This window comes from Lepisma saccharinum, unplaced genomic scaffold (genome assembly GCF_977018435.1).
Source record: "Lepisma saccharinum unplaced genomic scaffold, izLepSacc3.1 HAP1_SCAFFOLD_464, whole genome shotgun sequence".
Taxonomy (NCBI): domain Eukaryota; kingdom Metazoa; phylum Arthropoda; class Insecta; order Zygentoma; family Lepismatidae; genus Lepisma; species Lepisma saccharinum.
In genome coordinates, this window is record NW_028143158.1 from 170860 (window position 1) to 198593 (window position 27734).

The 27734-nt window shown below is 42.2% G+C and overlaps 1 protein-coding gene across 1 annotated transcript; it reads right to left on the reverse strand.

The window, feature by feature from the left end:
- Positions 1–13181: 13181 nt before the first annotated feature.
- LOC145982929 (uncharacterized) lies at positions 13182–15740 on the reverse strand. The gene has a single exon (XM_083116228.1). It carries the CDS (start codon positions 15738–15740, stop codon positions 13182–13184), a length of 2559 nt encoding a protein of 852 aa, XP_082972354.1.
- Between the last annotated feature and the right edge of the window lie 11994 nt (positions 15741–27734).

A 27734-nucleotide genomic window follows, 5' to 3' on the forward strand; every position in this document is an offset into this window, starting at 1 on the left:
CTGTGGGAACTCGTTGCCAAAAAGCAGCCGAAAGATTACACCGACGAAGATTACCAAAGTTACAAGGAAATTTTGATCATGACGGATGCCTTGTACCAAAACAACGACGCTACGCATAATCGCGTCAAATCCAGCAGCGGCGAAAAATACAAGAACCTCATCAAGCCGATATGGAACCAGGTCAAAACAGGCAGCGGCGTTAAACTCTACAACACCCTGCCCAAAGAGTTTGTGTGGGTGGACGACGTGCGCAAGCTCATAGACAGGTTGTTGGTTATTGCAGGAGAGGAGAATGCAGGCAATCGTAATTTCTACAACGAGAAGGTTGGCATCGTGGACATGATCAGCACGAAACTTTCCAACTTCATCGTGAACGACGACAAGGGCATAGGTTACCTCATTAAAATCATCAACACGCTGCCTCCGAGATTCTGGAACGTGGCCGAAGGAAAGGGACTCGTGAACGACATCATCAACAAGTTACCTTTCGAGATGCATTTACCTGGCTACCAGTACTGCGGACCGGGTACCAAACTCGAGAAAAGATTGGAGAGAGGAGACAAGGGTGTGAATCCGTTGGACGCCGCATGCAAAGATCACGACATCGCCTACAACACCACGCAGACGGATCTGGATGCACGTCACGAAGCAGACAAGAAATTGGAGCGTGCCGCTTTCGAAAGATTCGTCAGCAGAGACGCTTCGCTGGGTGAAAGAGTTGCAGCACTGGGCACCACCATCGCCATGAACACGAAACAAAAATTTGGGTGGGGTGTATAAATAAATAACATACAGTAAAAAAAAAAACATGTCTCGTATAACCGATTTGCCGCACGAACTGCTTAGAAAAATATTCAAGCACGCAGTAAACGGAGATTGTGAGGATATAAGGAAACTTTTGATCATAGCTAAAACGACGCCGGAATTTCGTATCCCTTGTGAAATGGCTGTCAAGGACCGTCTTCGGGAGATCAGTGGAATGAGGTGCGGTGATCTCGACACTCTTCTTTCGGCTGCAGGGGAAAAATTAAACGATAGGTTGGATGAACTGCACGAGGCGAGGCAGGGGAGAAGACGATACACGGATGATTGGCATAGGTCTAAACAGGAAACTGAAGAAATCATCACGCACATCATCGCGTTTTCCGAAGCACGGACTTTCTTCCTCTGTTAAAAAAAAAATCTTCGATACAAAGAAAATCTCGTGAAAAAAGTATATATAAATAACACACATCGTGAAAAAAAAATTAAATTTCTCTCTAACACTCTGAAAATTTTTCTCCTTCGATATGAGTGAAAAAAAAATGAGTGACCTCCAAGCATTAAAACAAATGCTAAATTCGTCAGTCGAGTATGTAAAAATTCAGGAATTGGAAGTCGACAAACCTTACACGATAACTTTCGGTTCAATTGTTTCTACCCAGTACGGTCCCAAGGTGCGTCTGTTGCTCGACGGACAATACAGTCTATTTTTACCAGATCGATACGCTAACATGTTATCCGACGAGAAGCTATCTATTTTAATCGAGAACAAAACTCGAATCGTGTACAAGGGGACAAAGGAACTTCTTGGTAAGAAAACAAAGCACGTAATAGAATTTGTGTAACGGGGCTGCGCGGAGTATGTATATAAAATAACATACCTTGAAAAAAAAATTACACGAGAGAGGGAAACAAAAAAAATCTCAGAACATTTATATATAAATAACATACTGTAAAAAAAAATTACACGAGAGAGGGAAACAAAAAAAATCTCACAACATTTATATATATAAATAACATACCGTAAAAAAAAATATATAGAGCATCAACATGAAGCCCATGGGTGTCGTGTACCAGATACCATATTCGAATCTTAAAAATCTAGGTGCCCTCGATGGGTTACTCACCAAGAAACAACGCGAGAAGAAACGTTCTTGCTTGACCAAAGGACACGGAATGAAATTACTTCTCAGCACACCTCAATTGAGACGCTTGCAGCGTTCGCGGAAACAGCAAAAGATCGGAGGTTTCATATTCAGCATCCCGGCCATCCTTGCGGCATTGGGGGCCGTTGGAAGTTTGGCCGGCGGTAGCGCCGCCATCGCGAAAACCGTCATCGACTCGAAGAAGAACAAGGCGGAATTGGAAGAACAGAAACGTCACAACCTGGCCATGGAGAAGAAAGGGGGGAAGGGGGTGATGAAAAAGTTTAAAAAAAAGAAACAGCAGCACTCACCAACCGAGACATTGAATCTCTGATCGAACCATTACAAATCAAACACTTCAGAGGCGTTTTCATGTCCGACTCGTTACCTTCAACCGTTAAAAGAAGAGAATGTGGCGTAGTCAACTTGGACAGTCAAGAAAATCCAGGCACACATTGGATATGTTACCACAAAAACGACAATAACAAATCATTCGTTTTCGATTCTTTCGGAGGGGTTCCACCTACAAATTTAGTTCATTATCTGAAAACGAACAAAACTTCTATATACTACAACGACGAACGCATTCAAAATTTCGGAGACGTGAACTGCGGTCATCTCTGTCTCTCCATGCTCGCGTTTCTCTCTAAAATAAATAACCCTACGATCAAAGATTTCCAGAAAGCACTGTGGAACCTTAAACACGATGGGCGTGTTCCATCTCACGAGCGAATCTTCGATCTTGAAACTCACGCTGCACGACGACATCGTCTATCCTAAATCCGTAGCTCTGCGTGCATTCTACAGCATGTACCTCATACCTAACGTCACGCAGCACAACAACAAAATTAGCGTAGGAAGCGAACATATCGTCGTCACGCCAGGTCAATACAATCTTTCTACTTTGCAAGCTCAGTTACCCAAAGGCACGTACCTTTCTCAAAATTCAGTCACGCACAGAGTGGAAATCGTGTCCGCGACGGAGACCGTGGACCTGGGCACCATGGGAGAACTTTTATGTTTCGAGAACGACACCAAACTCGAAGCTGGCATCAAGCACGTAGCAGCCAATATTCCTAAATTCTTGGCCAACGAAACTTTGAACGTACACTGCAACGTGGCGGAAGGAATGATCACGAAATCTTCGGACGGATTACTAGGAAGTCACAAGCAGACGGGAATCATCGCCACGTTCAAACCCAGTTCCGAATTCATGGAACCGATCATCTACACGCCATCTTCGCCGATCTATTTTCCAGTATGTCGCAACCGCATAGACGACATAGAGTTGGTGGTGACGAACGAGAAAGGAGACGTGGTGGATTTCGCAGGTGCAACGACCACGGCCGTCGTGGAGATCAACGAATAATAAATAACACACATAGTGGAAAAAAAATGGAGCAAATCGAAAGTTACGAATTGCAATCTTTCCCTCCCAACCGTCGCACGTTCGCCAATCTCAACGAAGCGAACCGGGAGATCGAATACGACGTGGACGTAGGGGACGGGTTCGTTCATCCTCACAGAGCGGACCTCTACCTTCAATTCGACGTGGTGAAGAAAGAAAGCGGAGACGCGTTTCCCGCAGCAGCAAATTTGATACTCGTGGACAACTTCGTGCCTCACCTGTTCTCGCAGGTAGAGGTGAGGAAACACGGTACCGTCATCGACAGAATCGATTATCCAGGCATCACGTCGACGGCAGTGGGAACATTGAAATTATCCAAATCGGACGCAGCATACTATCAAGCGGGAGGGTTCGAAGCCGGAACGAAAATATCGACGAGAAGTCACACGGTGCTCTTTCCCATGCGTCTGCTTCCGGGATTCTTCTCGGACTACAAGGAGATCATGTGGAAGGGAGGATTGCGCGTCACGTTTCGAAGAGCGGCCAACGACAACGACGCACTGATGCGATACAGTAACTTGAACGCCGACGGCACGCCACTGCCCAACACTTTACCCGAAGCAGCCAAGTGCGTCATCCGGAGCATGGAGTTGAGAATGCCGATCGTGGAATACGAAACGAACTACGCCCTCAAGTACAAAGCGGAGATCTTGAAAAGTCCCCAGGTGCCGATTCACTTTCACGGTTACCAGTGCGTGCAGAAGTTGGCGTCGGGAAGTCACATGGAATTCGACGTCACGACTCAGTTCAACAACATACAGTTCGACATGCCAGATTTCGTCATTGTACTTTTTCAGACCGGACGCGATAAGAATCAGGAAAAAGATTCCAGCAAATTCGACGACTGCAAGATCAAGAACGTTTATCTGAAGAACGGAAGGAACGAAGTGTTCCCGCGCGAAAATTACAACCTCGACATGACCAAAGATGATTATCTCAAACTTTACGAAGCTTACACCTCTTACAAACGCGTGACCGAGGGAAGCGTGGACATGTACTACACTCCCAGCGAATTCAAAACACGCAGACCCATGACCGTCATCAACACGACAAAGCGGAAGCAGGTGGTGGTCAATGATCGCACCAACATCAAGGTCGTCTGCGAGTTCAACAGTCCATTGCCCGAGGATACTCTATGCAGTGTCATCCTGGTCGCAGAGAAGTGAAGAACGAGAGGGTCACAGAGCAGTTTTAACAGGTTTAACATCTTTTCTTGCACAATAAGGAATTTTTTGTACTAGCACAATCAGTTACAATGGCACAATACGAATTTCACTAGTTCAGATCAGTTACAATGTCAATTTCATCAGTTATCAGTTACAATATCTTTTTTTTTTCATCACTATAGCACGAGACAATCAGAAAATTTGCACAAAATTTTTGTTATTTTTACACGAGAAAATTAACAATACAATTCTTTCGTTTCAGATGCTGTCGAACATCAAAAAAACACATACACATACACACACACTAGAAAAAAAAAGCATGCAACTTTATTTGTAACACACACATACATTCTCCATCTTCATCAAGAAAATATTATAATAAACATAATTATTTTTTATCTATCTCACAATAAAACTCTATATCCAAAAATATTACAACATCAAATAACACTAGAGTCGTTAGTACACGTTGCATGCATTACGGAGGTCCTCTGTAGAGTTTCATGGAAGTTTGAGAAAAAAAAGAAACACGTGAAACTCTATAGAGGTGTGGTTATCTACAACCGCAGCCGTTAGAACCTTTTACTTTTTGGTTGGGCACCACGCACCCTGGCGAGGTTATAGGGGCCAGGAATCCTAAAAAACAACAATTATTATTTGTTTGTTTGCGTCACAATACGGAAATAATGAGAGGCACGCGCGCGCGCGTGTGTGGCACATCGTGTTCCCCCGAGAGAGAGGTTTACAAAAGGTCACGATATATATATATAAACATTGGCCCCCCCCGGGACTTGGAAAATTACGATAAGGTGCATTCATCCTTGAAGGATGAGAGGATGAGAGTGCATCTTTCACTCATCACTGCTTTTCTGCGCCGTGAAACATCGTCAGCGCAATAAATGAGGCGCGGAACGTGGAGAGAAAGTGAGTTTTTAAGGTTTTTGCGGTCGTTTGGTCAAGAAATCAGGATTGCGGTCAAAGGCATATTTACTATCTACTAATGTTTGCCTTCCTTACCTCCTAGCATTGATTTCTGTACAAGTTTGAGGGCTAATCTCCCCTGCCCCCTCTGGTTGTGCCACTGCACCTTCTTCCGCCGTTGTTCCTTTGTGAACTTTCATCGGCTTCAAAATACTTCATTTTCTTGAAGAGCATAATATCGTTTAATAACCGGCGATATGATTCCTCTACCCTAAATTTCTGGAATAAAGTATAATAATATAGGGGCATGGAAATCTGGAAGGGGGGCGAGGATGGCCACATCTCCCCTTTAGAAAACGAATGTCAGCTAAAAGTATATATTTCACACGTATAATTTGATTTGTCATAGTAATTTACATTAATTATTATAATGGGGATGCAGGAATGCGATAATTTCGAATTCAAGTGGTGTTTCTTGAGGGGGCAACACTATTATCGGGTTAATATGCATATGCATATGGCATATTTCCCTGCGTCTAAAATATCGACAGATGTCCATGATTAAGGGGCATTTGTCCCCCCCCCTGCACCCCGTGCGCACGCCTATTGCTACTCATTTCTACACTAGTTGGAAGCTTTATTCAATTTCGAGCCAAAAATGTAATTTAATATCAAATCAGGGTTGTTAAACGTCCACGAACCCATAAATTCTAATGGGTTCTATTGGGTTCCGCAAGAAGACCGGAACCTTTTTTATCGCACGGTTTAAATTCGGTCCCAAGTTGCGTATTCTTTCATTTCAATATGGAACTTAGACAGTCTTTAAATTGATCCGGAAAGAAGGCCCCTGTGCCGTATTTCAATTGATCAGGAGAAGATGTCCCTGGAACGAATTGAAATACATAAAGAGGCTCTTTACAGTCCAGATCCATTTATGCTTGCTAATATTCCCTGCTGAACCGGAATTGAATTGTTTTAAAATTCCTGACCCTTTAACAACCCTGGTTGAAGTTAATTTTTTTTACAAACAACCATATTTTTCACGGCTATTTCACATTAATCCCACACGATATACTGAGTTATTTTTCGCAATGTTCCAATGAAAGGTAAGAGATTTTGGCTATTCCTTTTTCTTCCTTGATGTTAAATAGATTATATTCGTCACGCGCCTATAACGTTACTAGCTAACATTTGTGAATTGTTCTTTCCTTGTAACGTTAACATCTACCATACTGAATTTATTTACGTTCTTTATGCAGATAGTATGTACCCAACTGCATTTTGTTCCGTTCCGCTACAGTGGTTTACATTTTGCTACATTCCTATGTAACGTTAATTAACCATATTGCCTTTCACTTCATTCCGTTACGGAGGATTGCATTCCTTACGTTCCTATGTACCGTTATTTACTACCATGTTGCATTTCGTTACGTTTTTGTAACGCTAGTATATACCATATTGCATTTCGTTACTACGTTCCTTGTAACGGTAGTATATACCATATTGCATATTACGTTATGTTCCAATGTGCTCATTTCGTTACGTTCCTTTATAACGTTAATATCTACCATAATACATTTTGTTACGTTCCTTGTAACGTCAATCTATAAGATATTGCATTTCGTTACGTTACATGGGTACCAGCAGTTGAACCATACTCTTCCTCCTACAAAATGGAACGTACCGTGTAACACAAATTGGGTACGTTACGACTCCCTGGTGGCAACCTAGAGAGCCAAACGTCGCCTTCCTCTGCGTCCTTATCCAAATACGTCCAAACATCTAGTACTGTGCCTTGTGTCCTTTTCCTCGAACTTCTTCAATTGCATCTTCATCGTGCGTATCCCACTTCGTCCACGACAGAACAAGGATCAAATTCGTCAACAGTCAAAAGGGCTTCGCCTAGTCCTCACCACTACTTGCTTCCATTTCTCGAACACCAACACTCTCTCGTATTGTTCACCATGCAGTCTAAAAAAAGAGCAGCTTCTTGTCGAGTTCGAGAGATAAAGATAGCACACTGCTACCGAAGGCCAACGGAGTAAGAGGAGGTATGTCTTGCCAAACGTGTCCAAGCTTCCATCAAGTCGAGACTGCTCTTTCGCAACTGAACTTTTCTTCGATGCATAATCGCGTCAAACAAGAAATGCCACTGAGGGCCTCTAGCGGCAATTCGACCAACTAGCCCTAATAAAAGGCTGACGCAAGGCGTACCGAAGTGATGAGGAAGAATGTGAGGTTTTTCTACGCGATAATATGACGTAATACTTTTATTACTGATCTGCGTAGAAAAATGTCACACTACCTACAAGAGTTTTTGTAGTTAATTCCTTATGATCCTGTTCGTATGTTTACAAAACACAGATAAAATAATAATTGAAATATAATATAAGATACAAAACCTAAAGATTAAGAAAGTATCTACTTGAAAAGAGACACGCATATTGGCCTGCTCCGTTTCAAGGATTATTTTAATCTTGTGCCGTTGTGCGAGTGTCCCTGGGATCAATTACTGATTAGATTTGATTCTCTATGCAGAATGGTGAAGCTTACGAAATCACCTAGGCACAGCGGCGTTTCTCGTTAGGACTTATTGGACTTATTCTTCATGCGCATTTAACATATTGAAGCACATTAAAACATATGGGAAGAGTATAAAAAACTTGTAGGGCCTTCCCGATGGTTTAGTGGTAACACTGTTGTCTTGTAATCAAAGGGTTACGGGCTCGATATCTGACGTAGGAACATGTTACAGGTGCATTGTGACAAAGTACAAAACGACAAAGAACTGTTCAACAACAAAGTCATAGATATTTAACCCATTAGTGCACAGTGCCCACATTTGTTGGCGCCTGTTGGCAGTTATTGATCATGCCCACAAACTATGTAAATAAAAATTGATCGTGAAATTGTTGGTATTATCAGTTACGGGTTGGCAACAGTGATCTGCAGTAGCTTTATCAAATTGAACGTTTCATTCCTTTTGGCGCGAGCTATTGTTGAAGTACGTTGTAGTTGATAAGTCTACGAGCATGGCGAGTTCCAGAAGGTAAGTTATTTTCTCATTGTTTTTAAACAGGTCTACCTATTATTTGTTAGGGTCATTTTAAACTACTATGATCTATGTTTATTATTATAAAGTAAAAGGTTCTTTGAACTTCATAGCATAGTAACAGTAAGGGTTTAATTTTTACTGCCCACTTTTGTTGCACAAGAGGGTGGGTGAACTTCTACAGCAGTTTTCGTAGCTATTTCTTTTTTTAACATTGAGCCGTAGACCTATATTTCACATTAATTGTAGTTTACACAAAAAACATTGGTTGCAAAAGGAACATAGAATATTTACTACATCGGATTTATAAATTATATACGATTGAAGTTTATGAGTTTTCTTCATTGCGGAAACGGATTTCCTTTGTATATGTTTTGTTATATAGCCATCGGATGTTTTCTAAATGGAAGGGCATAAAAGGTAGGCTTGGAAATACTGTCATTTAATGCCTCCTTGCCGTTCCTTCTTTTCAAGTTGAATGACATTTTGTTTATATCTAATGGTATCAGATAAATACAAGCATTTATTTTTCTTTCCAGGCTAAATGTTGAAGAAATCGCAGCTCTTCTTGAAGAGGATGACGTACTTCATGCGGATGTGTATATTCAACCACCTGAAAATGCATTGGCCAGCGATGAGGATAGCGCTTCTGAAGAAGATTTTGATATCACACATTTATCTGGTAATCAGCTTCGAGGTAGAACCATACCAGGGGGCCTCAACAGGTAATACTATTCCTGAACTTGGAGTAGGTGGTTCTGTTGTTACGAAACTGGCCAACAAAATGCCACCTGAAACTACATATTGCCTGTACATGGACAATTTCTTTACGTCCCTCAGATTGTCTGACTCCTTACTTCAAAAAGGGCATGATGCAGTTGGTACAATCGAGTTGAAAAGGCGCCTATCATTAATTCCAAAGTGTTCAAGAAGGAAATCCGTGGTTCGTATAACCAGGTCACGGGCACAAAATCTGCAATAACTTTGGTGCAATACAATGACAACAACGTTGTAACTGTATCATCGACGAGCTGTGGTGTGCATCCATTGGGGAAAAGTAAAAGATGGTGTCGAGCAGAAAAGAAGCCCATTTTTATAGATCAGCCAGCTTGCATTGCGAGGTACAACACTTAGATTTGTGGAAGAGACCAAATGGATCAGAACATATCTACTTACGGCATCACAATTCGAAACCGAAAATGGTACTGGCAGCTCATTGCTTATTTTTTAAATGTTACAATGAATAATGCTTGGCAGCTGTACAGATTAAAAACACCCATTGGACACCAGCAGGGTCTAGTTCTTCTCGCATTCACCCGCTTTGTAGTTCAGAATTATTTGTCTAGGTACACACAAGAGCGTCCAAGGCAGTCACGAGTACCACAACTGGGAAGATACGAGTTGACGATAATATTCGACTAGATGGTGCTCTTCACATCTTAGAAACCAACAAAACACAAATACGATGTGGAGAGTGCAAGAAGAATACTTGGAAAAAGTGCAAAAAGTGCAACGTGGGATGTCACATCAAATGTTTTGAACGGTTTCACAGTCACAAATAAACTTTTGAAAAATCGAAGAGATAGAGATAAGAGATAAATCCATAAATTTGCATTATAAATTTATTTGAAGCTCATGTAGACGAAATATTTTGGGAGTAATTTACTAAGAAAAAAATCTACCATTATATATACAAGGAGATATTATGTAATTCTAGTATACTTCAGTGCATAAAATGTTGAAGAGACCAACTGTACTTTCATAAATTTAGAACCTTTGCATTATAAATTACTTTCAAGCTCTTGTAGAAGAGTGAGTTATTATAATTGCTCTATCATAATAAATATCAGGAGATCCATTAGTGCCCAGTGCCTACATTTGTGGGCAAGTAAACACCCCACCCATTAGTGCCCAGTGCCCACATTTGTGGGCCCCCTCCACTCTTTAAAAAGTAAATATATCATATCGAAACTGAAGTTAAGCATAATATCTGACCCTCAATAGCCTTATATTCAAGTATAAAACAGATATCTGAAAAAAAATATTCTGGGCACTAATGGGTTAAGGAAAGGAAGCAAGACGAGACCGTTTCGATTCAAATAGTGGACTCAAGTCTGAAATTGAAAATAATTTCAATTCAATTTGAAATTTATGATTTGTAACCAAGAAGTAGGAGTAATAGTAGTAACAAAAATAACAACAACAATAATAACAATAATTTTCAACGTTTCTCTAACTACAGGGCTCTGCCCCCCCTCCCCTCCTGAGATATAAAATCCTGCAGGCACCCTTGACCAATCAGCTTTGCCCGAGTTCTTCCCTGCTTTTATTTGAAAATGTGAATTTTCTCATAATTTCGGAGGGGGCCGTAGCTCAACCCCCCCATCGTACGCCAGTGTTCTCAGGCAATTTCTTCAATGCCTTTCATCTATGGGGAATTGATAAATAATTTAATCCATGCATTCTCCAGAATCTAGTCTTTACACAGACATCAGTATTTGTTTAATATCTGCTGACACTAACAGAATGTAATTATAAACGATCAGTTTTCAATTTTTGATCGTTTCCTTAAAAATATCCGATTCTTTACGTTATTTCTTAATTAACCTCTCACCTGCAAGTAATGACAGAATCTAATCTTCACACTGATGTACGATCCACACCTTTATTTCACTTGCTAACTGTTGTCACTGTAAAAAAAAAAGTTACCCCTTTGCAATCCATTTCCAATGCCAAAGGACACAGGAGCAAGAAGGGTGACATCGGCTGCTATAGTGACGTCACCGCTTAACCAGTCCATACGTACAGATCCTCACAGTCCCTAAAAGGTTTTATTAACGTTTGTAAATTTTCACACATTATTTTAAAATACAGTAGAACCTGAGTTATACGTTTGTCAAGGTGAAGAGAGAATAATACGTGTAACTGAGAATTTCTTACAAATGAGATTTAGATACCGTATCATATCATTATTAAAATACTGTAATTATAATACAGGTAGTTTCTGTCACAAAGTAGTAAATTAACGAATCTAAAAGTTTGATTCTTAAATACACTGCATATGCCACTTAATAATATTGGACACTTTGATATACTCGTACATACTACACTAGACACTATAGTTTTATAGTTTTAATACCCACTAATGACTGTGCAAAGTGTGGTATAAGCGATGCCTAAAACTGCAGCTATTTCATTTTTAGTTTTATGTAGATTAATGTTCACTTCCCGCATAAATTTTACTCTCTGGTCAAGCGTGTAACTTTTCGTCCTTCTATTCTTCATGGCCGTCTCTACAGAAGTGTTCAGATTAACACATTAAGTACGTACCTCAAAAAATTTCCAGTGTGAATTGTGCCAATGTTGACCCACAATATCTATTTCATTTATTTATTTATTATTATTATTATTGAGCATGGTAAGCGACACCATCCGTTTAATTTCTGGGATTTATATTAAAAAAAAATCAGGAGTATATAAAGAGCATTGAGGTTCTTCACCTTGCTCCCCCCCCCCACCTTCCGCATTGTTGAGATGACCGCTACGTCACCGGACACTATCTCAGGTAATTTTGATTTTACCGAGGTGTGTCTCATTCTCGGTCTAAATTTTTCACAAGCCCTTTTCAGTGTGTCTCACTTCTCAATTCTATACGAAACCGAGACTTGTCTCGATACAATTTCTACAGGAGACAATATACAGGGTGTTTCCGTGTATGTGTATGTGTCCAATTACACTCTCGAAGAACGAATCACAATGAACACACTGGCTAACGAACAATATCATACGGAAAAATCAATTTAAGAAATTTGACATAATTTATTATGGAAGTCAGTTTTAAAATCTGTTTTTCACAACATACAGTTAAGGAAACATATTGCACAAACTTGTTTTACATACGTAGCCTAAAAGCAGTACGAGAAGTAACATGGCTTTCGATTAAGTCCGTAACATAGAAGTTGTTTGAATGGTACCAATTTTAAATTCAACGAAATTAATTGCAGGTTTGTAACGAAAACTTCGAGAAAATTGTTCAACATCGTCATCGCCATTGTGTAACTCACAATGGGCAAAAAGTACAGTATTCAACTTAAAACGTAAATTAAACTGAAAGTGATATGCAAACATTATACCGTTTCCATTTCAAACTCGCTAAATTTGACGCAATTAAAACATCCTCGTTAGACAGAAAAGCGATAGGAGTCATGCTCATAATCAGGGCCGGATTAACCTATGGGCAACTGGGGCAATTGCCCCAGGGCCCCCACCAAAAGGAAGCTATGAAGGGCCTCCACCAAAATATCTTTTAACCAGCTGGCTATGCTTGTGAAAAATTACATAAGAAGTTGTATTTAAAAAAAACAACTTCAATATTGTCCTATGTCTACACTCTTCTGGATCCAACTTAACACAGCTGTCAGTCGATCTGTTTGTAGATATCTGAAGCTCAGTATACTTTATACCATGGATTGATTTGACTGTGATGTGGAAATAAGGCAAACGTATTCAAACTGTTGGATCGAGAAATAAAAGACTCGCTGCTAATATCCTTTTGACTATATTCTCAAGAACATGTACAGAACACAGTAAAAAACATGACAAGCTTCATACTTTTTCTGCGCGGGATGACAGTAATATAACACAGCATAGAACAAACAAAATACTGCACAGGCTATTGCCCGGAAAACAGAGTAAACAATATTGCCAGGTGCCAACTCACATAATATCTAACATCCTCCCACCTGAGTTGGCATATCAAACAATAATAGTTTCTTAGGTAATTTTATCTCTCTCCCACTACGTGTGGTACAAGGTTTGGTTTCAGTGGGAGGGAGAACGTCTTTCTGATGTTTCTTTTTGGTTTGTGGTTTAGGTAATGAACTCTTCATTGCTTCACCCTCCACTGCAGTCACCTCCAATGGAAACAATCTCTGTACAGGACGAAGTAGTTCACCATGGCAAGTTTTCAGACGTACCAATCTTGTCACTTGATCCTTACCTGGAAGAATCTCAGTTACACAACCCAATGGCCAATTATATATTTTCATATTGTCAAAACCAATCAATACAATATCTCCTACCCTGACAGACCCACATGCTCTGTGTATGGCTTTTTGCGTTAACTGTCCAAGATACTCATTCCTGAAACGATGCCTGATATCTTGTCTTAACTTCTGACAGTAACGGAGACGATTGTTGAGCATTGAAGAATCCACATGGTCACAATCAGGTACACCTGTCTCCCTGATTTCTTGTAAGAACATAGCAGGTGTTAGAGGAACTAATTCTGTCTCACTTTCATACATGTAGGTAAGTGGGCGTGAATTAATTATGGCTTCACAGTCACAGAGGATTGTTGTCATTTCTTCGTAGTACAAAACTGATTTCCCGAGTGTTCTTTTCAACAGACCCTTCAGGACACGAACCAATCTCTCCCAAAAACCACCCCACCAGGCTGCACTGGGTGGAATGAACTTCCACTGGATTCGCTGAGCTGTGGAATATTCTTCAACTTTCTTCCAATCGAGTGTCATAAATGTATTCTCAGTTCCTCTGAAATTGGTACCATTATCACTGTAGATTACAGAGGGTCTGCCTCTCCTTGACACGAATCGTCTAAAAGCCTGGATAAAAATCCCAGTTGATAGAGAAGTAACCAACTCTAAGTGAATGGCTCTATATACTGCACATGTAAAAAGGCATATCCATGCCTTTTTGCCATCTTTAAGATAAACAGGTCCTGCAAAGTCCACACCTGTTACTTCAAATACATTAGCATCTCTAACTCGATCAGCTGGCAATGGTGCTGGAAGAGCTTGGATTGGTTTGGCTGCGTGTCTCCTGCAAGTAACACATTTCGAGAGCACTGAACGTACAGCTCTTCTACCACGAAGGATCCAGAAGTTTTCTCTTAAAATACTTAGTAATATGTTTACACCTGCATGACATGCTTTCTTGTGCCAATACATTATCAGCAATTTAACGACTGGATGTTGTGCTGGAAGAACTATGGGAAGCCTGAAATTTTCAGTATCTTCTCTGGCAATAATTTTGGTTTTCAAAAGAATAATCTTGTCCTTGCCCTCATACGTGCACAAAGAGGAAAGGGATTTGTCATCCTTTCCTCGGAATGCTTCTTGTTGTATTAGTTTTAATACTGCATTTTCTGCTTCCTGAAGTTCGCGAACACCAAGATCTCCAGATCTATGATTCTGCGAATTTCTACTATTATACAAAAATCTTTTGATCCATCCAATTAGTCTAATCACTTGGTTATAGTTAGAGAAATGTCTGTAATACCATCTAGACTCAGCATCTTGAGCTTTCATACTAAGCATCGTTGATGAAGGTAGCACATTCCTTCTTTCTCTGTCAACTTTCTCCTTGTTGATAAGAAACTCCATCGGTGGCCACTCACACGGATCCCCTTTCAACCAATGAGGTCCCTCCCACCATAAGGATCTCAACAACTGCCTTGCATCACAACCTCTTGAAGGAAAATCTGCTGGATTCATTTCACTGGGTACATATTTCCATGCACTAGGATCAGAGAGTTTTCTAATTTCTTTAACTCTGTTCCCAACAAATACTCCCCAAACTCCTTCTCGTCGAATCCAAGTCAGCACCGTAGAAGAATCAGTCCAAAAAATAATGGAGTTATCTTTTAAATTCAAATGTTCTCGAATCCTGGTTGCTAGCCTTGCTCCCACCATTGCGGCAAGCAATTCTAGCCGAGGAATTGTACTATTCTTTGGAGCCACTCTTGCCTTTGCCTCAATCAATTGTACGCTAACACCTCTCCTTGTGTCAACCCTCATGAAAACTGCTGATGCATATGCCACTTTGCTAGCATCACAGAACACGTGAATGCTCATAGAGTTAAGTTCATTGGATTCATAATTCCAGCCCATGAAACTTCTGGGTATCCTTACCTCTTTCAACATCGGCAATTCTCGTACCCAGTTTAAAAACTGTGTTCTTATTTCTTCACTAACTTGCTCATCCCATCCGAGCCCCTCTGCCCAAGTCTGCTGAAGTAACAATTTTGGTAGAAGAGTCACGGGACAAGTAAAAGCTATAGGATCAAATGTACGGTGTGCTACAGATAATATCACACGTTTCGAGACTGTCTTGAGCTCAACATCTTCAATGTCCAAATTAACTGTAAATGTATCGGCTTGAGGATTCCAACTGAGTCCTAACACTGAAGTAGGGCTAATGTCCTCATCAATCCTTTGAGGGACTGAATAATCCCACCCTCTAAGGTCAAAACCTGCTTCAGCCATAACTGCACCCGATTCTCTTATAAATTTATGGAGATTTTCGTGATTGTCTACACTGGTGGCACAATTGTCCACATAAAAGGAACCTCGTAATTTTAAAATAGTATCTTCTGTATAAGCTAAGTCTTCCTTCCCGAAATGACAACTCTGCAATGCTTGATCCAAATGAAGTTCAATAACAGCACCCAACAGAAATGGACTGCTCGTAACACCAAACACTACACGAGTATGTCTGAATTCTTGAACCGTTCCAGTATTAATAACGTGCCACCAGAGAAATCTCAGGTAGTCTCTATCTTTAGGGTGTACAGCAATTTGTAAAAAAGCTCGTTTAATATCTGCTATAACTCCAATTTTTCCTTTCCGAAAATGTAGTAAAATATCAGCAATAACAGCAATCAAGTTAGGTCCAGGTTCTAAACATTGGTTCAAAGACGGGTGTCCTTTTACTTTAGCAGAAGCGTCAAACAGTAGAGTAGTGGGCCCGGTTCTACGCCCGAAAATGAGGTATAGTGAGGTACACAGTGTTGCCAACCTCTTACTCGAAAAAATAACCAAGGTTTTTTTTTTTTCGGTCTAACCTAACCTCAAACAAGGAGCTGGCAATCTTGCTTGAGGCTTTTCTCGCAGTGTTGCCAGCTGGGGCTCGGTGGGGCTCAGTGCCAACCTCTTACTCGAAAAGTTACCAAGGTTTTTATTTCTTGGGCTAATCTAACCTAACGCGAGGAGCTGGCAATCTTGCTTGAGGCTTTTCTCGCAGTGTTGCCAGCTGGGGCTCGGTGGGGCTCGCAGTGTTGCCAACCTCTTACTCGAAAAAATGACCAAGGTTTTTATCTTGGTCTAACCTAACTTCAAGCAAGGAGCTGGCAATACTGCTTGAGGCTTGTCTTGCAGTGTTGCCAATATTTTACTCGAAAAGTTACCAAGGTTTTTATTTTGGTCTAACCTAACCTAAGGCAAGGAGCTGGCAATCTTGCTTGAGGCTTGAGGCTTGCTTTAATTAATTGCATAAATCAAGGTTGCCAACCTACTGGTATTTCTACCATGGTTTTTTTACAAAAAAAAAAGAGAGAGGGGGAAGAGTTAAACAACCGACAATGCTGCCAACACCTACCTATAGTTTTTCTTACTTGATAAGGGTTTAGCCAATTTATACACTGGCGTAACATACACACACTGTGCAATAGAGCCGGCAACAAATATATACTGCCGTAAAAGAGAGATGGCAACACAGTATGTGTGTGCGTGTGTGCGTGTATAATATGTAGCATTATTAACTAGAGTGTGTTGGCAACCTACCTGCAATTAAAAAAAAAACTAGAGACGTCAATGTTGCCGTAAGATAAAGAGGGAGACTAAGCTGGCAACAGTGGTGAGCGAATATGCCTTATTTCCAAGTTCTGGGCGTCAATGTATATCGGGATTTTTGTAAAAACCTTATCGCGGGAACGATGTGCTGCACATGCATATGCGCGCACCTGTATTGTGACGCAAACAAACAAATAAATAATTGTTGTTTTTTAGGATTCCTGGCCCCTAACCCCGCCAGGGTGCGTGGTGCCCAACCCAAAAAGGTTCTAACGGCTGCGACTCTAGATAGTCGCACCTCTGTAGGGTTTCACGTGTTTTTTTTTTCCCCCCCAAACTTCCATGAAACCCTACAGAGGACCTCCGTAATGCATGCAACGTGTACTAACGACTCTAGTGTTATTTTGATGTTGTAATATTTTTGGATATAGAGTTTTATTGTGAGATATAGATAAAAATAATTATGTTTATTATAATATTTTTTTGATGAAGATGGATAATGTATGTGTGTGTGTTACAAATAAAGTTGCATGCTTTTTTCTAGTGTGTGTGTATGTGTTTTTGATGTTTCGACAGCATCTGAAACGATAAAAAAGAATTTTATTGTTAATTTTCTCGTGTAAAAAAACAACAACAAATTTTTTTTGTGCAATTTTTCTGATTGTCTCTCGTGCTATAGTGCAAAAAAGATATTGTAACTGATAACTAATGAAATAGACATTTGTAACTGATCTGAACTAGTGAAATTTTCGTATTGTGCCATTGAAACTGATTGTGCTAGTACAAAAATTTCTTATTGTGCAAGAAAAAAATGTAAAAAACTTGTTAAAACTGCTCTGTGACCCTCTCGTTCTTCACGTCCTGGACGAAGGACTTCTCTGCAATCAGGATAACGCTGCATACGGTGTCCTCGGGCAGCGCGTCGTGGAACTCGCAGACGACCTTGATGTTGGTTCGATCGTTGACCACCACCTGCTTCCTCTTCGTGGTATTGATGACGAACATGGGTCTGCGGGTTTTGAATTCGCTGGGCGTGTAGTACATGTCCATGCTTCCCTCGGTCACGCGTTTGAAAGAGGTGTAAGCTTCGTAAAGTTTGAGGTAATCGTTTTTGGTCATGTCGAGGTTGTAATTCTCGCGCGGGAACACTTCGTTTCTGCCATTCTTCAGATAAACATTCTTGATCTTGCAGTCGTCGAACATGCTGGAATTTTTTTCCTGGTTGTTATCGCGCCCGGTCTGAAAGAGCACGACGACGAAATCTGGCATGTCGAACTGTATGTTGTTGAACTGCGTCGTCACGTCGAATTCCATGTGACTTCCCGACGCCATCTTCTGCACGCACTGGTAACCGTGAAAGTGAATCGGTACCTGCGGACTCTTCAAGATCTCCGCTTTGTACTTGAGGGCGTAGTTTGTTTCGTATTCTACGATCGGCATTTTCAATTCCATGCTCCGGATGACGCACTTGGCCGCTTCAGGTAATGTGTTGGCTATCGGCGTGCCGTCGGCGTTCAAGTTGGTGTATCGCATCAGTGCGTCGTTGTCGTTGGCCGCTCTTCGAAACGTGACGCGCAATCCTCCCTTCCACATGATCTCCTTGTAGTCCGAGAAGAATCCCGGCAGCAGACGCATGGGAAAAAGCACCGTGTGACTTTTAGTCGATATTTTGGTCCCCGCTTCGAATCCTCCCGCCTGGTAGTATGCTGCGTCTGTTTTGGATAATTTCAATGTTCCCACTGCCGTCGACGTGATGCCTGGATAATCTATTCTGTCTATGACGGTGTTGTGTTTCCTCACCTCCACCTGCGAGAACAGGTGAGGCACGAAGTTGTCCACGAGTATCAAATTTGCATTGGGCGGAAACGCATCTCCGCTTTCCTTCTTCACCACGTCGAATTGAAGGTAGAGGTCCGCTCTGTGAGGATGAACGAACCCATCGCCTACGTCCACGTCGTATTCGATCTCCCTGTTTGCTTCGTTGAGATTGGCGAACGTGCGACGGTCGGGAGGGAAAGATTGCAATTCGTAACTTTCGATTTGCTCCATTTTCACTATGTGTGTTATTTATTATACGTTGATCTCCACGATGGCCGTCGTAGTGGCACCTGCGAAATCCACCACGTCTCCTTTCTCGTTTGTCACCACCAACTCTATGTCGTCTATGCGGTTGCGGCATACTGGAAAATAGATCGGCGAAGAGGGTGTGTAGATGATCGGTTCCATGAATTCGGAACTGGGTTTGAACGTAGCTATGATTCCTGTCTGCTTGTGACTTCCCAGCAGCTCCCCGTCCGAGGATTTCGTGATCATGCCTTCCGCCACGTTGCAGTGAACGTTCAGAGTTTCGATGGCTAGAAATTTAGGAATATTGACTGCCGTGTGCTTGATGCCAGCTTCGAGTTTGGTGTTGTTCTCGAAACCTAGAAGTTCTCCTATGGTGCCCAGGTCCACGGTCTCCGTTGCCGATACGATTTCCACTCTGTGCGTGACCGAATTTTGAGAAAGGTACGTGCCTTTGGGTAACTGAGCTTGCAAAGTGGAAAGATTGTATTGACCTGGCGTGACGACAATGTGCTCGCTTCCGATGCTAATTTTGTTGTTGTGCTGCGTGACGTTAGGTATGAGGTACATGCTGTAGAATGCACGCAGAGCCACGGATTTAGGATAGACGATGTCGTCGTGCAGCGTGAGTTTCAAGATTGAAGATTCGCTCGTGAGATGGAACACGCCCATCGTATTTAAGATTCCACAATGCTTTCTGAAAATGTTCCACCGACGGGTTATTTATTTTAGACATGTATGCGAGAACAGAAAGGCATAGGTGGCCGCAGTTAACATCGGTGAAACCCTGGATGCGTTTGTCATTGTAGTAGAGGTTGGCAACACTGAGATACTTCACCAACCTGGCAGGTGGTGTGCCACCGAACGAATCGAAAACAAATGCATTGTTATCGTCAATTTTGAGGTAGCATATCCAATGTGTACCAGGATTTTTGTAACTGTCCAGGTTGACCACGCCATACTCCTTTTTCTTCACAGCAGAGGGTAGAGAATCGGACATGAAAACACCCCTGAAGTTCTTTATTCCCAACGGTTCGATCAGAGATTCAATATCGAAGTTGGACAGGGCTTCTTCTTTTTTTTATATTTTTTCAAAGCATCGAGGTTACTTTTTCGCTTTTTGGTCACACCTTTCCCCTTCTTCTCCATAGCCAGGTTGTGACGTTTCTGTTCTTCCAACTCGGCTTTGTTCTTCTTCGAGTCGATGACGGTTTTCGCGATGGCGGCACTTCCGCCGGCCAAACTTCCAACAGCCCCCAATGCTGCCAGGATGGCTGGGATGCTGAATATGAAACCTCCGATTTTTTGCTGTTTCCGCGAACGCTGCAAGCGTCTCAATTGAGGTGTGCTGAGAAGTAATTTCATTCCGTGTCCTTTCATCAAGCAAGAACGTTTCTTCTCGCGTTGTTTTTTGGTGAGTAAACCATCGAGGGTACCTAGATTTTTCAGATTGGAGTATGGTATCTGGTACACGACACCTTTGGGCTTCATGTTGATGCTCTATATGTTATCTTCACGGTATGTTATTTATATATATGTTTTGAGATTTTTTTTGTTTTGTGTAATTTTTTTCGGTATGTTATTTATATATAAATGTTCTGAGATTTTTTTGTTCCGTGTAATTTTTTTTTTCAAGGATATACTCCGCGCAGAGCTGTTACACAAATTCTATTACGTGCTTTGTTTTCTTACCAAGAAGTTCTTTTGTACCCTTGTACACGATTTGAGTTTTGTTCTCGATTAAAATAGCTAGCTTCTCGTCGGATAACATGTTAGCGTATCGATCTGGTAAAAATAGACTGTATTGTGCGTTGAGCAACAAACGCGCCTTGGGACCATACTGGGTAGAAACAATTGAACCGGAAGTTATCGTGTAAGGTTTGTCCACTTCTAATTCCTGAATTTTTACATACTCTACTGACAAATTTAGCATTTGTTTTAATGCTTGAAAGTCACTCATTTTTTCAGTCGTCATATTGAAGAGAAATTTTCAGTGTGTGTGTTATTTATATATCAAGTTTTCGACAGAGGAAAAAAGTTCGTGCTTCGGAAAACACGATGATGTGCGTGATAATATCTTCCGTCTCTTGTTTAGATCTACGCCAATCATCCGTGTATTGTCTTCTTCCCTGCCTCGCCTCGTGCAGTTCGTCCATCCTCTCGTTTAATTTTTCCCCTGCAGCCGAAAGAAGAGTGTCGAGATCACCGCACCTCATACCACTGATCTCCCGAAGATAATCCTTAACAGCCATTTCACAAGGGATGCGAAATTCCGGCGTTGATCTCGCTATGATTAAAAGTTTATTAACATCTCCGTTTACTGCGTGTTTAAAAATTTTACACAACAGTTCGTGTGGCAAGACGGTTATACCAGACATGATGTGTTTTTTTTTTTTTTTTACTGTATGTTATTTATATACCCCACCCAAGTTTTTGTTTTGTGTTCATGGCGATGGTGGTGCCCAGTGCTGCAACTCTTTCTCCCAGCGAAGCGTCTCTGCTGACGAATCTTTCGAAAGCTGCGTGCTCTAACTTTCTGTCTGCTTCGTGACGTGCATCCAGTTCGGTGCGAGTGGTGTTGTAAGCGATGTCGTGATTTTTGCATGCGGCGTCCAACGGATTCACACCCCTGTCTCCTCTCTTCAATCTTTTCTCGAGTTTGGTACCTGGTCCGCAGTACTGGTAGCCGGGTAAATGCATCTCGAAAGGTAACTTGTTGATGATGTCGTTCACGAGTCCCTTTCCTTCGGCCATGTTCCAGAATCTCGGAGGCAGCGTGTTGATAATTTTAATGAGGTAACCTATGCCCTTGTCGTCGTTCACGATGAAGTTGGAAAGTTTTGTGCTGATCATGTCCACAATTCCTACCTTCTCGTTGTAGAAATTACGATTGCCTGCAGTCTCCTCTCCTGCAATAACCAACAACCTGTCTATGAGCTTGCGCACGTCGTCCACCCAAACGAATTCTTTGGGCAGGGTGTTGTAGAGTTTGACGCCGCTGCCTGTTTTCACCTGGTTCCATATCGGCTTGATGAGATTTCTGTACTTCTCGCCGCTGCTGGATTTGACCCTATTCTGCGAGGCGTCGTTGTTTTGGTATAAGGCATCCGTCATGATCAAAATTTCCTTGTAACTCTGGTAATCTTCGTCGGTGTAATCTTTCGGCTGCTTTTTGGCAACGAGTTCCCACAGTCCCACCGTACCCGGATACCTGTTCCAACTATCCTTCTCGCCTAAATTAACTTTAATGTCGTTGCCTTCGAAGGTAACTTTCGATTTTCCAATCTTCCAAACCACACCGCCGCCTTCGTTGCTCTCCATGCTCGGATACAATCCGAAAACTTCATCCTTGTCGAATTTCGCCGTGCTCAGGTAGTCTCGTGCCAAAGGTCCCAACTCGATCTTATCCAAAGACGACGACGTGCTACCTATGGCTCGACGTCGTGGCGGTACGTCTCTTAGTTCGAACGGCGTCGAAGGAATGCTCGAAATGGGCGTGGGTACGGTGTAATTTTTAGCTGCAAGTGGTACGAGTTCGTTGATCAAATTTTTATTTTGTTCCGTGACGCCTTTAATTTCTTTACCTAGATCGCCGATGGCGTCGATCACAGGTTGATCTTGACGTTTCTTCTCTTCGTAGAATCCGCGATTCTCGGATTTCCAACCTTTGAAGCGTTTCGCGAGGTAGTTTCGCAACTTGAGATTTTCGTCTTCGATTTTTCGTTTCGTCATAGCGTTATTTATACTCATCGTTTCTCACAACGTTGCAACGTTTAGAAAGTCGTTGATTTTGTTTCTGTATTTTCCCTCGTTGGGTTTCCTAGTCATGTCGATCGTCGCGAATCCGAAATCGTCACTGTTCCAACAGTGGGAGCAGCAGCGTTCCGAAAATTGATTGTAGTTCATGTCTCCGCTTACGTAGTCATCGTACGCGTGCTTGAGGTTGGTGTGATCTTGACGAAACAAACATATGAAATTAGCGTTGTCGCGTACTAACTGTTTTGGAATTTTGGAAAACGTTTGAGCTAGGAAGAAGCAATCTATTCCTTTGTGACGACCTTGCGTGAAAAAATTGCGAATTTCATTTTGATTTTCCAGGATGACATCGTCGAACACAACAACTGAATTTTCACGACAATCGTCGAGGGGTTTTATTTCCGAAGAGAATGTTGCAATGTCCAGACCATCGTACAGTTTCATCAGTTGCTGGTATTTCGCTTGTTCGAGACTTTTCGAAAATACGTAGAGGTGCCTGTTCTTCCAATCTAACCAATTCGGTGCGAGGAGAAAATTGTCCACGAGCAGTGTTGTTTTCCCACACTCTGAAGGACCTACGATCAGACAGCGGATGCTGTCGGGAAGCAACTCACCGTTCTTTTTTTTCGTTTGACTTTCCGAATCCGGTAGACGCTTCACCACGTTCCACGTACTCACAAGATCACTTCGTTCGCGTCGATCCAACTTTTTTCCGGAAGTCCCAGCCATTTGACAAACAGTTTGTCGCCTTTCCTACGCAATACTTTCTCGATGAGGTACGTGTCGGGATGTTTTGTTTTAGAGAGTTCCTCTTCGTAAAATCTTCCTTTCAAAATCTCGTCGCTACTATCTTTTATTATATACGTGTGTCGGTTTCCGGGTAAAACTCGAACCACCGTAAAAAGTTCCGTGCTCCAATTTTTTGTGAACCCCTTCTCGAAGGTGCGTTTGAATTTGCTGATCCTCACCTGGTCTCCAATTTTGAATTTTGATTTCTTGGTAGTCGTGGGAGTGTACTTTGGACAGTAAACTGTAGAAATTAAACGCTGCTCGTCAGATTTCGTAACGTCAGCTGGTTTTATGCCTATCGTTCTGTGTACCGTATTATTATAGGTGTCGACGAGTTCCGGCAGTATGTCGACCCATTTGTAATTTCCTCGAAGTGTGAATCGTTTCCACATGTGTGTTTTCAAGGTTCGATTAAATCTTTCCACGATGCTGGCTTTGATGTGACTGAAAGTCGAATAATGTTGAATGTCATGTTTTTGAATAAATTTTTGGAATACGGCATTGTAAAATTCCTTCCCGTTGTCTGTTTGCAAAAAGCGTGGTCGTCTGTCGCTTTCGCGAAAAATTGTCTTAAATGCTTCCGTTACGCACGTTCCCGTTTTGGCTTTCAAAGGTAGAGCCCATGCGAATTTCGAAAACGTGTCTATGACGGTGAGGAGGTACTTGTTGCCCTTGTTCAATTTATGCACATTTTTTAGATTGCCGCTACTCATCTCCACGAGGTCACTTTGCCAGAGGTCATCGATGCCCTTGGTCACCACCGCCAAACGTTCGTAGTTGCGGCGTGCAGGTTTATGCAATTCTTTGACGATGGCTTGCCTAGACATTTTTTAGAGATTACGTTTGAAGAGAAGCACCAGCGTGATGGGATTCAAAGAGGGTGGTACTTCACTCGTGTTTTGAATGATCAGCTTATCGCCGGCACTCACGTCAAAAATGGTGAGATCTTCGTCTTCGTGTATTTCATATATGTTGCGCGTTTCGTTCCAACGTGCCAGAGGAATGTTTCCTGCTTTCTGGACACCACGATTCGATATCAAGGTCATGGTGGGAACGCTAGCTTTTCTGCCGTGAGACCAGTACGAAAATTCGTTTATCTGAATCGTGCCATCGAGAAGAAACTTGTAGTACGGATGATAAGGATGCAACATGTACAGTTTGTTACCTTCGACGAACGTGGAGATTCTCTGTTGATTGGGTACGCTGTTGATTTCGATAGCTTGCAGAGAATGCAGTTTGGCGAATTTAGTATCGACGCTAACGAGGTTGCTGTGAAGCTGTCCCAGTGTATTTTGTACGGGCAACAAATGTTCGACGATGGTATCCGTTACTGTAGAAAATGACGGCTTGATTTTCACTTCCACGTTCAACTGCTTGTAGCGTTCGTTGAGTTCTTGTAATTTGGCACCGAAAGAGGCCAGCGTCGATTCCTGCGTGGATTCCAGCACTCCAACTTGATCTCTGATGTTGACGACGATATTCTGAAGGTTCTCGACTTGATTCAATTTCGAGCTCTTCTCGGTAAGATCGTTCACGATGCTTCGCATCTCGGTAAACTGTGTGTGAAGGTCGGCGACGCTCTGCGAAGTGGGCAGCGTCGACACCAGCGAAGTAAGTTCGTCTCGAATCTGTTCCACGTTCGCCGTTTCCGTTTCCAGTCGTTTCAGCATACGTGATATGCTCCTTTTCAAAGCGTGTAATTCTTTGGAGGTGGGGAGATTGGCCACCCTACTCTCGAGATCGCTCAATGAATTTTTGATGTCGCTCGAATCGGATAGTGCCGTCACCGCCGTTTTCAATTTTTCCAAATCTTCGCTCGAAGGTACGCTCGTCCGTAACGATTCCAAGTCACCCTGTATGTTGTCCAGTACGTGATGAAAATGAGCAAGGTTCGTTTCGACGTTCAAATTTTCTAAATATTCTATCTTCTGCTGAATCGTGCTCAACGTGTCTTGTATGCTCGTCAACGCACTTGCTTCAGCGTGAATATTTTTAATTTCTTCGTTGATCAACTCCAGAGACGCCTGAAGCGTAGCGATGGTGGTTTGAATGTGTTCGAAATCTTGATAAGCCTCCAATTGAATTTTTATGTTCGCGACGCTTTTGCCGATGACTTGCAGTTCGTCTGACGATGGTAGGTTCGTCATGGTATCTTCCAAAGTCTGTAACTTGGATTTAATTTCTTCCAACGTGCCGGCGAATTCTTCTTGTAATTTGGAAACGACGACGTGCAAGCGTTCTACATCAATATCCTTCACGACGGTTTGAAGTTCAGAGAAATTCTTTTCGATTGCCGAAGTTCGTTCTTCGATTTCGAGTTTCAATTTTTCCAAATCTTCATTTTTTGATTGAAATTGCTGCAATTTGGCCAAATCATTTTGAAGCTTATCCACGCTCAACTGTATATTTTGAACGTTGTCGTAAGAAGGTACGTCGACATAATTTTTTATGAGCGTTTTTAGTTCGGAATCGATTTTCAGAATGGGGTCGAGACATTGCGTTTGGAGCGTAGCGATCTCCGACTCTAAACTTTTGTTTAAGGTCTCCTGCAAAGCGATTAAATCGCTCCTCAACTTTTTAATTCGGACGTCCAACATGAGAATCTCTTCTGCGTGGTCTACACGCTTAGTGTTGCCGAAAATATCGTTAGGCATTTTGGTTAACGGTTATTTATAATAGGATAGACGATTCGTAATTCTACGAAGAGAGGAATGAGTTTGTCGTAATCTCCGAGGAGTTCGACGTACAGGTAATCTCCTGCGGAAACATCGTACGTAATGTTAGAAAGCATCTTGTCGTGCTTGATTCGAAAAATGTTCTTGCCGGTAGATATTTTGATTTCGCCTACGTTTTCCGGATTCACGGCGATTTGAAGTTTTCCATCGATCGGAATTTCGTAGAAATGTAAATTGTTGTTGAAGACGTAAAACATCTTGCCCACATCGTCATCCAATTTCGTCCAAATGCTGTTAAGGTGAACAATCAGTAGACCGTTGAGTTTAGTTAACATGGAAGGTAGAAATTCATGATCTGTCGTCGCGCGGTGTACAGTCTCCATGTTGGTTTGTTTTCGGAAACCAAAAAGATTCATAGGTATGCTGGTTATTTAAAATACGGTCAAAGTTTTTTGTAATAACAGTCAGTGTTGTTTTTTTTTGTTTTCTTTTTTTTGTTTTGTTTTATGAATCTTCTGTTGAAGATGGACATATGTTGCAGGTTTTGCTTTCTGCTAAGCGATAGTGCCCCCACGGCAGTGTGTGGATTCCACATTGGAGAACACACCTCTTGTCGTCGTTGGGATCCAGGGCAATCTTCCTCACTTTGTTGGTGGTCAACACATGGTCGACGCTCTGGATGCGCTGTTCTGCTCTTAGAACCGGCGACCTGGTCTTGAGGCAATCCACGAAGTCCTCGAATGTGAGATGCTCCCGAACCACCTGTCTGCCGACACCCTTGGCCTTCTTGGTAACGCCACCCTCGGCTTTGATGGTATAGGCCTTGGCGCGAAGACCTGCAAACTCGAGAATCACATCTCCGTCCTTCTCGTCTTTGAGTTTGCCGGGCACTTTTTTGTTGCGGGCTAGGATGTCGTACTGGTTCGGCTGGGGATAGCCCGAGGTGTCGAAGAGCTCTTCAAGAGCTGGAACTGAGGCTATATCCCCGTATGCGTCGGCTGTGCGAACGTGGTACACCAAGCTGTCTGTGTCTGTGTAGAGAAGCGAGATGTTGTGGCCGTAGTGTGGACGTAATATGTCGTAGTACGTCTCGAACATGTGGAGCTTGCTCAGATCCAGAACAGTGGCTCCAACGTAGATGGGCTTGGTGAGTTTCACCACACCTTGCCTCATGTGAATCAGAGCCAGCTGCTCGTTGTAGATTGTTCGAGACTTGAACAATGGACTTGCAACAAGCTGACGACATCGCTCTTTCCTCGTCACCAATTTTATGTCCACGCGATTCCGTACATTCTCCATGGTCTTGCCAAACACCGCATTATTCATGAGCTTGAAGAAATCCTTATCAAGCTCGGACGTGGCTGCGGTGCGATGTTCGGTGTTGACTTCGATATATGGACGCAAC

Bases quoted from the DNA above. Each gene is read 5' to 3' on its own strand.
- LOC145982929 (XM_083116228.1), bottom strand. From the start codon at position 15,740: ATGGCTGAAGCAGGTTTTGACCTTAGAGGGTGGGATTATTCAGTCCCT.